Genomic DNA, 14,905 nt, shown 5'->3' with positions numbered 1-14,905 from the left:
TGTCACTACCTAATGTACAACAAGGTGTTTCGAGCTATGTACTCCATCATCAATGGCTTTAATCACTAAGCAAAAATTATTAAAGTTGTCTCAAAAATTACTACACTGAAGTTTTCTAATTTCCTAGTACTCACGCTGGCAATAACAGTTAGAAGGGCTGGATGACCTTTTTAAAGAGATCCATTCTGTTTTCACAGGTACAAGCAGTTAGAGGAGCAGTGGCTTACATGAAAAATCAACTTTCAAGAAATACTAACTGCTATTCTACAACTATCACTGCTTATGCTCTGACTCTCGTGAAGTCTGATAGTGAAGAAGCCCAGCTGGTGAAAGAAAAATTAAGGAGCTGCTCTGTTTTTGATGCAGGTACTAGTAACCATTCTTAATAATTCAGTTGGAAAGCACTCTTCCTAACTAAAGCATTTGCAGCACTCTGTTATACAAACAAAGAAAAGTCAAGGGAATTAGGGCCATTTAATTTTATAGAAGTGTGGACGTATATGTGTAATATACTCAAATATTTAAATTGCATAATTAAATATTTCAATGTTGACATTGTAATATGTAATTTGTATAATTAATATGGCTATAAAGTAACAACTTAGCTGTGAAGTTTGGATCGTGATCTTATCTGATACTGGAATTGGAACAAAACCATGGCAACTAGTCATTTACCTTTTTAGTTCCCTTGCTGCCTATCAAGGTTTCCACACCCCTAAAGTGCATTAAAAAAAAAAAAAAGCCCAACCTGCTAAAAAAGAAGAAACTTTTCATGGGTATGTGTGAACAACTATGTGTGGGAGTAGCCCAGACTGGGTTTGTGAGCAAGACGGAAGATGTCCTTCTCAGCCCAGATGCTTTCAAAGTCCCCCCGCCAGTTCTCAGTGCTTTGTTCCAGCTCCACATGGATGTCATCACTTACACTCCAGTCTGTGGCTGTGGTCAATGCTGAGTCAGTTGGTTGTGTGGCTGCACTGCCACATTATTAATTTCTCCCAATCTGTTTGGTTTAATAAACATTAAATATTATGGTTTAATGGCCATAGTTTAAGCATAGGGAATATGTTTCTCTTAATCAAGCTTGGACTTAGGAGCATAATTAATACTATTATCTCTTGGGGACCACCAGACACAATGCTACTATTCCATCAGATGGACATCACGGTACAATGGGATTGTTAGACTGTAATGACTGGATAAGTCAAAATTTAGAATGTTGTGATTTTCCTTTTCCATTATCTCTGTTTCCCAACTGATTTGTTGCTCTCAAGATAGCATCTATGTCTGGTGGTTCCTCAGTGCTATGACATGAAATATCTATTGTGTAGAGCAATAGTCATTTTCAGTAGGTATCTTTACCAAGGGGATTCAAAACGGAGTTGTTATTGCAGAAAAGCAGCAACGCTACTGGGGAAATGGCAACAATGCAGTCTCAGTGGAAACCACCGCCTATGCATTGCTTCAAACGTTGCTGCTGAAAGATGTGGAGTATGCAAGGCCTATTGCCACGTGGCTGACGGAAAGAAGGAACTACGGTGGAGGATACTGCTCTACACAGGTGCCTGACTACCAGTCCAGGTGGAGTTTCAGGGGGTGGGAAGAAAACGGAAGCTCCATAAAGACTTTTTCATTTAGATTTGAAAGCACTATAACAGTTAATCCTGAACTTATTTGGTGTATGAAGCATCAAAGATTTTGGCCCATTAATAAAAATGTTATAAGCCAATAAAGAATCTTTGTCTTTATGAAGACTTATGAAAGGTCAGAACTCCAGTGGTTTTAGGATTTTAATGTTGAAAGAAGAAGCTGGGAAATTAAATGAGGTAGGAACAGACAGATACAGGAGAACTTCAAAGCAGCAAAAAGTCTAAAAACTGAATAATAGCTCCAGGTGGTTCACCGTGTCATCTTACATATTGTTGAAATAACCTGGCATAATTGTTAGGTTTTTTGCATGTCTTTCTCATGTAGGACACAGTGGTGGCCCTAGAAGCTCTGTCAGCATATAGCATACAAACACTGAACACTGCTTCCACCAACCTGACTGTAAAACTGGGAACACCTGGAAGGCAAAAAGACTACAGTATTACTCTGACTGATACTGATGAAGTGATTCAGAAGCAGCTAGAGGTACACAACCATCCTTTGTTTCAAGCTTTTTTCCCTCAAACAGGAGAAATATTGGAACATCTGGCCTAGCTTTTCACATGTTAAGCAATCATGATGTAGCTGGTTTATAGTATTTTTTAATAATTTAATCTATAAAACAAAACCAGAATCTTTATAAACAACAACAAAAAAATCAACAGATGGTTAGCAGCGCACTTTGGAGGCCCTTCCCTGCCTTTTCAAAGAGTTCGGTGATGTGAATCTCCCTTGATAGTGAAGACCAGCCAGAAGCCCAATTCTTGCTAGGGAATGGGGAAGAAGGGGAAAATTCTGATATTCATTGTGTTGAGGCCTGTGAAAATGTCAAATCCAGGCTACAGAGGACAGAGTAAAGTTGGGAAAAATATGTCTCCTGGGCCCCAGAACAGCAGATTAAGCCCAGCACATTAAAAATTCTATGAGACTTGAGGTCTCATAACTCCTTCTGTAGCAAAAGATTTCCCCCATCCCAGTTCTGAAAGTCAAAGGCATAGAAGGCCATGAAGGTCGCAGGAAAACTATAGGTCAAATGCTGTGCACAGACTAAGTCTCTCTTTTCTTTTTTTTGTTGCCTTGGTTTGCAGTTTGAACTTGGGAGAAAACTTGAAGTGTCTGTACACGGCAGAGGAAACGGGACAATGAGTGTAAGCTGTAAATCTGAAATTCAGAGTCCAACTGGACTTCTTTTATTTCCTTTTTGAAAACGGACTGAGAACTTATCTGCTATGGCTTTATGCTTTGTGTTCCTACCTACAGATTTCTAAAATTTGGTGCCTACAGACTGCCCTGATGGGCAGTCAATTTTTCCTGGTTTTAAGTCCATGAAATGTCAATGCTGATAGAGGTGGCTGGAGTTTGAGAGACCCCTTTGTGATTGGGAATAGAGGGTTATCTCAAAGGTCCCACGACATGTGTGATTTGCAGATGGGACCTCTCCTGCTTACACCCATGGCAGTCCTCTGTGACTAGTCTGTCCCTCTGGGAGACCAGTGTTTCTCTCCACGCTCCCATGTCCCATTAACATTTGCCGAAGTGCTGGATGAGTAAACCCCTTGTCATTTAAATGATCTTTTTAGTGGTTTGATATTTGTGTGTTCATCTTAGATATTAAAAGTGTACTGGTCTTCTGAGCTCAAGAACAACACGTGTAATGATCTGATTTTGACAGTGGAAATGGAAGGGAGCATTAAATACTCTGGTGAGTGAAAAGTGAAAGTGACACCTTTGGCCAACTGCTAATAATACTTAATGGCTTTCCAGCCTTGGAAAGTGGTAATAAATTAATGAAAACAAGGAAAGAGAGAAGTTTCTGAGCCCTGCCTAGCCATTGTTGCATTCAGTTTTTTTGGTAGTTTAATAACTATTTGAGTGACTGTAGGTGCAGAGGGTAACTAACAGATGCACAGGTACTATTAATAAGTGTTCTTTGTTATTGGGAGGAGAGCAATAAGAGTGTTCCTGCCTGCCATGCGGGGAAAGCCCAGCTCAGTTCCCTGGATAATAAGGGTCTTACCATGTGGTCTTAAAAATTCTTTGGGACAGACCTGTCACAAGTATTTTCATATGAACAAGACTGTGTTTTCCATCCTCTGAAGTGTGTATTCGTCACCTTTTCTGCCTATGTCCACATTTTTTTCTGTTTGAATAGTTAACTTATAGAGTCAGGGGTTGTCCTTTACATATTTATGCATAGCCTAAACCCCATTCTTAGATAGATATGTTGGTTATACTTACTATAATTATCCCTAAAATTTTAACTCTGAATTAATTAGAAATACTGAGATGGTGTACAGCAAACTTTCTTAAAACCCATAGAGATGGCATTATGGACCACTGCTATTTATCATTATACAAAAAGGAGCCGCATTACCAAGTCCTCAGTCAAATTTGTGCATGGCTGATCATGTCTGTCACCTCCAGAACCTGCATACTCTGATGAAAACGATGATTATGAGGATTTGATTGCTGGGGAAAACCACGCGTTTAAGCCACTCTCTGAAATAGAGTGGTTTGACATCTACAGCAGAAGGAAAAGGGAGGTGATCTTTCCCAGTAAAGCAGAATCGCTGCAGTACAAAGTCTGTGTCAGGTAGGTCTGCAAGATCAGCACTTCATTAAGAAATGTATTCATTGTTGTTTGTAATTCTTGGTCACCCTCTCCATATACACAAGCTCAGCATCCAGCCTGGTGATCTTCTGGGAGTATGCGCACATGGTGAGTCTGCATCCCCTCTCCCATGGCAAGAGAAAAGGTTTCCACACAATGTATTAGGTTTAGATGGTTTACACAGACCTCGAATGTCCATTGCATATTCTGCCTCATCAGACGCTGGGGAGATTCTAAAGTGCCTGGCTACCTAATCATTTGAAAGAAGTCTTTTATTAAATAAAGTATATACAAATGAAATACAGTAATAAGACATTTACAAAGTTTCATTGCTTTCTGGGGAGATGCTGTTCCTTCCTTCCTGGTCACACTCTTGCCTCATAAAAAAGAAAAGTTGTCTACTACTGTTTGGGGGAGGAGAGGAGGCAGAAGGGATATCTTGTTGTGGCCGTCACTGCATAGGCAAGGGCAGAGTTAGTGAGAAAGAAACCCTCTCATGCAGAATAACAGTGAAATATCTGCTTTTGCTCCCTTTCACAGCCTGGCAAGGGTCATAGAAGCACAAAGGGGTGGCCACTTCTAGAGAGGAGCAGGGTGGCAGAAGCAGGTTTTGCTCCCCAGTAGAATTTAGCATTTCCACTGAACAAGCCTCGAGGCAGTGCTTTTTATTCCCCCTCCCAGACAGCAGTGGGCGCAATGGCAGGAGAGGTCTGGAGTTACCCAATTCCCAGGTTTTGCTCTGCCTAGTTAAACATGTATTCAGTGAATTATCTGCTGGCTGAATTTGCCCGATTATTTGCTATGTGGCATTTATCAGCTATCAGATCCACCACTCTGCAGGACATTGCTGAGTGTTAGGGTGAGGCTTAAACGATAATATGAAGCTCCCTTTGTTACAGTTAAGACACAGGAGAAAAACTGGAGGCACCAACTACATCACCATACTGCTTCCCTGCACTGTGCTACATCCCTTGTGAGGAATGGATGGTGCCAAAATAAAAATTTCTGAAGTATTAAGTGTATTCGTCCATAAGTCGAATATCTTATGGCAAGGCATCCCGTGTGAGTGCAGAGAACCATCTCACTATCCAGCAATGACACAACTACATGATTTTTGAGAAGTGGAAGTAGAATAGATTGGAAGTCCAACATATATGCCTAATGGATAGTTAAAGCAATGAGGATTTTTGCCTTGGAGAGCAAAAGTGATGTAAATTTTACTTTGACCATGAAGAATTTGGATAAGCTCATTTCCCAGCTCCACTCTAAAGGTAATAAAGAACAGACACTGTCAGTGCGGTTTACCTTCCCTGTCTTCATCAGTGCTTTCACGGTGGTATGAACTGTCCTTTGAAGGTGATTGATTCTGCCTATCAACTATAAAGAAAGCCTAGATGACAAGCTCAGGAGGGACACCTGAGTTTTGGATGACCATTTGTCTAGTTTAGATGAAAATCCACTTAGGAAATTTAAATGGAGCAGAAAGTTTTGTTTCACCATTAGCAAACCTGAAGAGCCAAACTCTTCAAACAAAGCTGGCTGTTCAGTGCAGATGTTCACTGCTGACGGTCTCCCTTATAAAGGTCCGCAGGTTCCAATGCACCAAAGATGTCCCTGGTTGATCTCTCTCTGCTGAGTGGCTTGGAGCCTGACACAAATGATCTCGAACAGGTTAGAAACACACTTTTCTGTGCAATCTTTTATAGCCTTTTCTACAGAAAATTTGTCTTTTGAAATCTTTCTGAAGGCCACAGAATAAAGAAGGAAAAACGGATTTTGGATAGATAGATTTTCATTACTCTTGTTCCAATAAAATACTTGCTGAATATACTCAAGAAATGAAAAGCTTGTGGTCCACAGAGTTCAGCCTTCTTGGTCCCTTGTAATAGAAATTAGGACAAGGATCAGGAGGGCACTTAGATACATCCCTGTCCTTACATATATTACTCTCCCCACTGGCACTGTTGTCCCCTGACATGCCATGACAGCGTGTCCTGTGCTTGCAGGGTGGAAGGCCAACACATCTTCCAGAGGCAGCTGCTGGTAGGGCACAGTGACAGGGAGATGGGGCACAGTGCTCTGCAAACGTGGCTATAGAGCGTTGGATTATGGAGTCTGCTTGGCTGAGGGAGGTTTGCCCAGGTTCACACTCTCAGGGACTGTTTTCTTTTAGGGAGGAAGAAAGAGGGCAGAATAAAACAAAGAGCTGAACAAAGCAAACCAGAATATAGAGGGTTGTAGCAGTGGTCTTCCTGTTCTGCTAGGTTTTTGTTATGATTTGTTTGTTTTCCTGCAGTTGGTGATGTCTTCAGACCAGTACATTCAGCACTATGAGTACAAGGAAGGAAAGGTTTTGCTCTATTTTGGTGAGGTAAGCAAACCCAATGATTTTCCAATCTCTGCCATTTCAGACAGCATATATAGAATTCTTTTAAAGCTAACCATTATTGTTTTTTGCACTCCATTGCCTTCCTGTGATTTTTTTGTCATATATTATCATTGAACATCTCAGTTTCAGAAAGGGCAGAGGAGATGAAGAAGGGACACATGTATCTTCATCCTCAGACTTTCTATGTTCCAGGAGATGCAGCCCATGTTTGAGATTTGGGCTTTGGCTCCAAAATAAAACATAAATCCTCTCTAGCCAGAAAAGATGCTTTTCCTCTGGGATTAATAAAGGGTGTACTGGTGATCTTGTACATTCCACATGGACATATTGCATATGAAGTCCAATGCTTCCAGATTGAGATCCATGTAGTGACAAACAGATGTAAACATCAAAACCTCTCGTTTCTGTGTATATTTCCCCATACTTTGGATTATGCCTCCACCCTACACCCACTTGAGTTGCTTCACCTCCACAGCCAAAGCAGGGGGGTCCCTGTAGAAAGCACACACAGGGCAATAATCTTTTTAAATGTAAGATGATAGTCAAATGAAAAATTGTAGATGTTATTGCTGCTATAACTGTCCTAGAGAATTTGTGTATTTAACATAGGTCAAAAGCTGTTCCTGACCTCAGCATTTCACTGAGGAAAGTGTATACACTGGCAACCACCCATTATGCCTGTGCAAGGTGGCTTTAGATAAAAACTGAAAAATCATTATATGAATCAGGATCAGACACTTTCAAAAAGAGGAGACCTTTGCTGCACACATCTCACAAAACTGCCTTTACCAGGCTTAGCTGATCCACAAAATCTCCCAATAGAATCATGGAAGGAAAAGCCTTCTTCAAGTTGAAGCTACAGATACCGAGATTAACCCATCTATGCCATCAGAAACAAGCATTCAACAGCTGGTACAGGCAAAAACAACTAAGGAACTGACTGGGGAGAAAGAGTTAGTTTACTTGCCATAACTCTTGTTCCTTTTTCCTCCAGCTCACAAGCGGACCAGACCCAGACTGTATATCATTTGGGGCAAAGCAAATCAATCCCATGGGCTTGGTTCAGCCAGCAAATGCCATTCTGTATGATTTTTACAACCCTGGTAAGTGCACGGAAAAATGATACATGACTGATTGAAAGAGAGTCCCTCAAGAACAAACTTCAGTCTATAGAAAGGTGTTTTTTATGTAATGTGTGAAACCATGTGGTTTTGTTGAGTGTTGAAATAACCTGCCTCGAATACTGTCTTCTACTACCATGCCTTAAGATCGCCTAAATACAGACCCTCTCGGGAAGGGTCCATTATTGCAAATGGGCTGAAAATACAAACTTTTCACTCATGGATTTTAAAATCAGATTTCTTGACATCCTATTTCTCATGGTGCTTTTAAGCATGTTCCGCTCACATTATCTTTTCACTCAGGCTGTCTTTCTATGCATCTAAGATAGGCAACCTTAGAGGTTTGGCTTATGTATTGTGCTTGCTGGGGAAACCAGTCTTCTTCCCCACGCAAAGAAGTTTAAATGCAAATCATCCCCATTTGCCAGAGTTATGTAAACAATATTTGAATATTAAGTCAAATCACTACTTTGCTTGAAGTTTAGAGATCCATGACAGTTTACACTAGGTTTAAACTACTAACTATTCATGATCCTATCTCCTCCTTCTGAAACAGTGCAGAGCTCACTGTAGCTCTGTGCTCTAAAGATGCTTTTAGTCATAGAATCCTAGAATCTTTGTCTTGGAAGGGACCTTTTACGGTCATCTCGTCCAACCCCCCCTCAAGGAGAAGGGACATCTTCAACTAAACCAGGTTGCTCAGAGCCCTGTCCAACCTGACCTGGAATGTTTCCAGAGATGCGGCATCTACCACCTCTCTGGACAACCTGTGCCAGTGTTTAACCACACTCATTATGAAATTTTTTTCCCTTATATCTAGTCTAAATCTACCATCTTTTAGTTTAAAACCACTACCCCTTGTCCTATTGCTACAGACCTTGCTAAAAGGTCTGTCTCCATCTTTCTTATAAGCCCCTTGAAGTACTGGAAGACTGCAATAAGGTCTCCCTGGAGTCTTCTCCAGGCTGAACAATCCCAACTTTCTCAGCCTGTCCTCACAGGAGAGGTGTTTCATCCCTCAGATTGGGCGCTCTCCAACAGGTCCATACCTTTCCTGTGCTGAGGACTTTTAAGGTGGATGCTTTTCAGAGAAAAAAACCAAACCAAAACAAAACAAAAGGGAAGAGTACAACTGGGGTTGTTTAGTCTGGAGAAGAGGAGGCTGAGGGGAGACCTTATCGCTCTCTACAACTACCTGAAAGGGGGTTGTGGCGACGTGGATGTTGGTCTCTTCTCCCAAGTAACTAGTGATAGGACAAGAGGAAATGGCCTCAAGTTGCACCGGTGGAGGTTTACATTGGATATTAGGAAAAATTTCTTCACTGAGAGAGTGGTCAGGCATTGGAACAGGCTGCCCAGGGAGGTGGTGGAGTCGCCATCTCTGGAAGTGTTCAAAAAACGTGTGGATGTGGCACTTCAGGACATGGTTTAGGGGACATGGTGGCGCTGGATTAACGGTTGAACTTGATGATCTTGAAGGTCCTTTCCAACCTAGTGATTCTGTGAACTTTAAAAAAAACCCAAACACCTCCCCCCCCCAAAAAAAACAGCAAACAAACACCAAAACCAAACTGAACAAAAAGGAAAATACCAAAAAAACAACCTCCTCCCCCCCAAAAAAACAGAAGCGACAATCCAGGTTGTTGCCCAGCTGAAAGGCAAGGGGATACCTGTACTCTAGGTGCCTAGGCTATAAGTCTTTGTGGACTGCTGATGTGCATCTAACGTGTTAGTGCTCTGATTTCTCTGGACCAGGGAAAAGTTGGGCTGCAAATATAGTTTCTACTGCATAGGTTTTTCCACCTGAGCTCTCAGCGACAAGCGATTTTGTTTCTTCTCCATAGACAGAAAGTGCAGCATATTCTACGGCGCTCCCAAGCACAGCGCCATGCTTTCAAAGCTGTGCCACGCCAACGTTTGCCAGTGTGCAGAAGGTAAGGAATGACTAAATAGACTGGTCTAAAAGAAGATATTTATTTCTACAGCTCATTAACATGAGAATTGTTAAGCCCAGAAAGGACCATTACAATTACCCTAATGCATAATACAGGACACAAAGCATCATCTAGTATGTTCGGTACCAAACTGAAAAATTGTTTTTAAGATATCCAAGATTGATTTGATAGTTGAATACAATGCATATGTACATGTGCATATGTATGTAAAAACCCTCCACCACACCTCTAGGAAAGTTGTTCTGCCATTTTATTTTATTCTCTGTTAAAATGGTGAGTGAATGAGTATGTGTAAACTATATCTATCTAAATATCCATGCCTATGGAGACAGATGTATCATTTAATTTCTTCACTCTAGGTCCCTGCCCAAGACAAAGATCAACTTTCAGCAAAACCATTACAGAAACCACACGCTTTAGTTTTGTCTGCTACCACCCTATTGTGGATTATGGTAAGGCATGAAAGACAACTGTCGATTTAGCTCGAACATAGTTCTTTTTAATAAGGATAAATTTGTAGTTTTATATGCCCAGATCTCTCCTGAGAGCAGTTGGGTTTCTATATCTGACCTGGAGGCTAAGGAGATAAAATGAAGCTGTGTGCTATCGCAGTCGTCAGGGGAGTGAAAAGGCAAAGTAAAGGCTTCAGAAAGGTGCAGTGGGATGCTGGGGGAAGGAAGCATGGACAACATTACATTACATGGTTTAGGAAAGACCCATGGTGTGAGCACCACCATCCCCTACATCCGTAATGTTACAGGTTGGAGTTAAAGAGTAGGCTTTGCATTGCACGCCATAACTCAGCAGCTCCTTCTGTGGAGCTAGAGGAGTATTTTCTCCTTTTTTAATTTGCCTTCCTGGCCTCTTCTTTGGATGGAAAGTTGGAAGAACTACTGAAGCAAAACTGGTTCAGCAGCTTTGGTGAGTTAGATGCTAACAGAAGGACAGGAAAAAAAGTGAAAACCTAATCATATAGGAGCTTCTTTTAAAAAATACACAAAAGGAATACAAATATAGAGATTGTTGATTAATACCTGTCTTTCTAAAAGTGTATTAGCTATACAGGATTACTATCCTGTTGTTTTTCCCCATGATTTGCAAATAGATGATACACCGGCCTCTGTATAGACATCTAGTGAGAGCATTCCTATTATTCAGTTTTTGGATGCAAGTTCATGTTTCCATCTGGCCTCACACAGTTGTTGTTTGTTGCAGTCTACGAGGTGGAGCTCCTCAACAGTACCCAGAAGAATGTTTTTGATTACTATGAGGCCAAAATCCACAGAATCTTTAAAGCAAGTAAGTATCAAAATGTTTGGCTCCTTTCATTCACCTGTAGGAAAACTAGGTTGATTAAATATTAGCCAATATAAGCCATGCAGATGTCTTCTCTTGCTATAGAAAGAAGGGACAGATATACTTCTAAACTAGGCTTGCAAGAAGACTGATTTCTTGCAAGGCTCATTTGATGCAGCTACCTCACTGTTCTGTTCAGCTCAGGGGTAGATTGATTTGGTTCACATTGTGCAGCAATCCCAGAGCACATGAGCTTCAATTCTTTCAGATGAAACTAAACCAGAAGACACATTCCAGATGCATTCAGTCCATGGCTCCAAACTGCTAGTCTAATATATATATACCATCCAAAAACATGCATAGTGTGTATATTAGGTCTTCTGCGTCAACTATTTGACTTTATAGACTGCTGTTATTAAGCCACATTTTTTTCTACTGTAGACATATCCACTGACCTTTGTTTTGACACTAGATGAAGGTTTGAAGTGCTTGTTAGTTAATTATTAAGCACTTGCAACCCTTGCATAACAGGTTAAGAGTTATCCACAGTGACTTGCCTGAAGTCAGTGAACACAGGAAAACTTCTAGAACTTCAATTTAATAATGGTCATCACCACAAAGAGGACTTTATATTTTTTTAGGTGCAGTTTAAAGATTTGCATTGCTCTCAGACAATGTCCTTTTGCAGGCCTGCCATCCCAGCTGTCCCCATGTGAACTTTACTTATCAGCAGCATCAATGAAAACTGATATTCTTCAAAGTAATTTCTGGAGAGGCTGTCAGATGACATCTCAGACTTCAACCACTGTGGCATCACGTGGTTGTCAGTTTTGAGTTTGGCAGCCAGAGACTGCCTTTAAAAAGCAACTTCAAATATTTTTAAATCTTCCTTGTCGGAACAGAGTAATTATCTTATTCCTTTGATCTTTGGCCAGAGGACTGGTGATGTCACCCAGTACTTCATGGCACACAACTTGTGATCTGTGTCCAATGCCCAGTTCCTGTTAGAAAATTCGGTCCACACTTTGTGAGTCCAGAAGCAGCATTGGTCATACCCAGGGCTTTCCATATGCAGGGAAATGTTAATGTACCTGGTGATCAAAACACCGTCTATGGGAAATTACAGTACCATGACAGAAAGTTTCACTAAACCCTCCAGAAAACCTACAGGATCTAGAAGGATTTAGAACTCTGGGACTCAATGCATTTGCACTTACAATTCACAGGCAAGCACTGGAAAGATTTTGTTTCTTGGCAGCTGAGAGTCTTTGAATCTGAAATTGAAGAGAAGATATGAATTCTCCCATTCACACCTCCTTCTTTTTGATCTCTTTAAAATCCCCTTTGTTTCGTGCTGTATGATGCAGTTTATGAGCATCAGTAGGCTTTCATCAGGCTTGGGAAAGGCTGGAAAGAGGGATGAAGCCATGATGATGAAGAAAAAGCAAGGCATTGCATCCAAGTCAGCTCATGACTGAACTAAAGCTGTTATCTTTTGTATTTCCTCTGGCTGTTTTGAGTGAGGTTGGTCTCTGTTGCCATCACCAAGGGTAGGTGAGAATTAGTAGGATGAATTCTCATTCTCTGGACCCCTAGCGTTATTTCAGTATTGAAAATTTCTTCCTTAGATCTAGTGAACGGCTAACACCCACTGGATGCAACCATCCAACCAGTTCCTCATTCACCAGTCTACCATCAAATCCATAACTCTCCAATTTAGACAGAAGGATGTTGATGTCTTTAGGGGAACAGTATGGACCATGAATATTTTTTTATTTTCCCCCATTAGATTCTAAAACTTGAAGTAATAGTTGCCCTTAAATTCTGCTTGGATACTTTAGAATATTATATTTTAATTATTTTTTTTAATTGAAGATTTAGAATTGGAAATTACATAATAATCTGTTGAAGTAATAACTCAAATGCTTATGATCCCCAGAGTCTGGACTGTATTAGGCCATTTGTGAAGCATATGAACCAAGAAACACCATGGTAATTTAATTTAAGCACAATGAACCTGGGACATAACATCATAATTTTCTGAAATAGTTTTGATCCATCTTTGCATTCCTTGAACAAAAAGAAAATTCAGTACACCATATATACATAGGAACAATAGAAAAGTCTTGGGTTATAGCAGAAAACTCAGAGTACTGCACTACTCTTTGGAAAAAGGCAGATGTAAAACAGCATGCAATACCAAAGACTGACTTTTCTCTGGCCTGTAAGTACCGTACGTAAAATTAATGTAAGTTTTAACTAGGAAATAGATAACAGTTTTAGTGCTAGGTTTCACAGATGAGCATTCTGTGTCAAATTCTCTGAAATCTTATTAGCGTTAAAATATTCTACTTCAGGTCTTTATTCTACTCAGGATTTTATTTTCAATATTAGACTTTCCATGCTTGTAATATAATACTTTAGACAGCAGAAGTTGCAACAAGCTTCTGTTAACTGATAGGAAGACTGTGGTGTCTCACCTGTAATTTAAGCTGGTTTAATGTTGAATTTGTCACCACGGTTGTGCGTGACATTTCAAGTTACAGGTAGAAAGAGAGTAAGAAATTAGAATGTTAGTTGTTTGACTTTTGTTTTTCAAATGGACTTTGAAAACTGTTGTTCTAGACAAAAACCCCAATATCTTCATGATCTGTGGTTAGTCTCATGAATAAGTATCTTTCCAGCTCTCATGACATCGCAGTACCTGACTACCCTTCTTTTCTGCCTTGGATGCCCACTTCTGTAATGGGCAGTGCAGCTCTTGAGTAAATAATCTTCTGGGCCACAACCCAGACCAGAATATTCTAAGTTATTTTAATATTGAGATCACTAAGCGTATGTCCTACATATCAGCTTCAGAGGGGATAGCATAAAGACTAAATCGGTGATGTTCAGATCAGGTGCATTAAGGAGAGTGAGGTTTTAATACCACCTGTTGCATTGTTGAGCCTTAAGCCCCTTGAATTTAGTTTGCTAACTTTTAAGACCATTATGAGCCTGAGCGATCTGAAACATGACATTGCATGTTTTCTTTTTGCTTTGGCTTTTCCTTCAATTTCTGAGATGTAAACAAACTCCATAAGTCCTGAAAAGTCACTATAGCAAAACAGATCCTTCAATAACTACTGAGGAGGCCAAGACAAGCAGAAAAAACCAAGAGAAATGGCTTACTTTTTGTCAGGTGATGTTAAACGAAAAATCCTACCACAGCATGGCCATATACTACCCTCATATACAAGCCACAACCCTCAAGTGAAATATTACCTTGGCTTAGCAGTGGAGTAAATGATCACAAGGGGTTGTGTCCTGTGGGCTATGGTTCTACTTTTCATTATAAAAGTTCATGGGGTTTTCTCTTCTCATGCCACAGCTACTGATGAAAGCATCCAAGTGGGTGCCCACCGGCAGTTCCTAACACGCTCCACGTGCAAGTTAAACATGGTTGCTGGCAAACGGTACCTCCTCATGGGGAAAGATGGGCAAACAGTTGATTGCAACAACAAGTAAGTGCAAGGGTTTCTGAGCAGCAGCAGCTGCTATCGTGGACCATGAATCCAGAGGATACTCAAACTATTAGAATACCTCCAGAAAGAAAAGGGAGGGACAAATTTCTTAGGGACTGATTCTGCTGGCTTTAGTAAAATGCAAAGAGTAAGCAGAGTAACCACTTACTAACTTACACTTACTAACCGCTAACTAACTTACAGGGTAACCACTCTGTAAACAAAAGGCAAGCTGTGGAGAACAGCTAAGCCACCCAAATCTATCGGCTCATCTATCTGTGCAGAGTCTGGTTCCCCCACTTCTCAGAATAAAAATCCAACCCTTACTCCACTGGGCTAAAAACTCACAGCTAGAAAAGGAAAATGGGAAACGCTACACAGTTCCA

At 40.6% G+C, this 14,905-nt stretch overlaps 1 protein-coding gene across 1 annotated transcript in view; it reads left to right on the top strand.

Moving 5' to 3' along the window:
- LOC309402977 (complement C4-A-like) overlaps positions 1-14,905 on the top strand; it is a gene marked incomplete at its 3' end in the record, with an annotated part of 58,313 nt that overhangs the window by 42,405 nt on the left and 1,003 nt on the right. The window contains exons 28-40 of the mRNA XM_081996956.1: positions 198-366; positions 1,392-1,558; positions 1,972-2,130; positions 2,733-2,792; positions 3,253-3,346; positions 4,069-4,237; positions 5,839-5,926; positions 6,552-6,626; positions 7,639-7,747; positions 9,610-9,699; positions 10,080-10,172; positions 10,936-11,019; positions 14,387-14,519. Of these exons, the coding sequence (XP_081853082.1) occupies positions 198-366; positions 1,392-1,558; positions 1,972-2,130; positions 2,733-2,792; positions 3,253-3,346; positions 4,069-4,237; positions 5,839-5,926; positions 6,552-6,626; positions 7,639-7,747; positions 9,610-9,699; positions 10,080-10,172; positions 10,936-11,019; positions 14,387-14,519 (1,490 nt within the window). The remainder of the gene's footprint in view (positions 1-197; positions 367-1,391; positions 1,559-1,971; positions 2,131-2,732; positions 2,793-3,252; positions 3,347-4,068; positions 4,238-5,838; positions 5,927-6,551; positions 6,627-7,638; positions 7,748-9,609; positions 9,700-10,079; positions 10,173-10,935; positions 11,020-14,386; positions 14,520-14,905) is intronic.

The sequence above is a fragment of the Phaethon aethereus genome (genome assembly GCF_964289735.1).
Source record: "Phaethon aethereus genome assembly, chromosome: 1".
Classification (NCBI taxonomy): domain Eukaryota; kingdom Metazoa; phylum Chordata; class Aves; order Phaethontiformes; family Phaethontidae; genus Phaethon; species Phaethon aethereus.
Note: the sequence above shows the minus strand (reverse complement) of the source record. Positions and strands in the feature narration are given on the sequence as shown.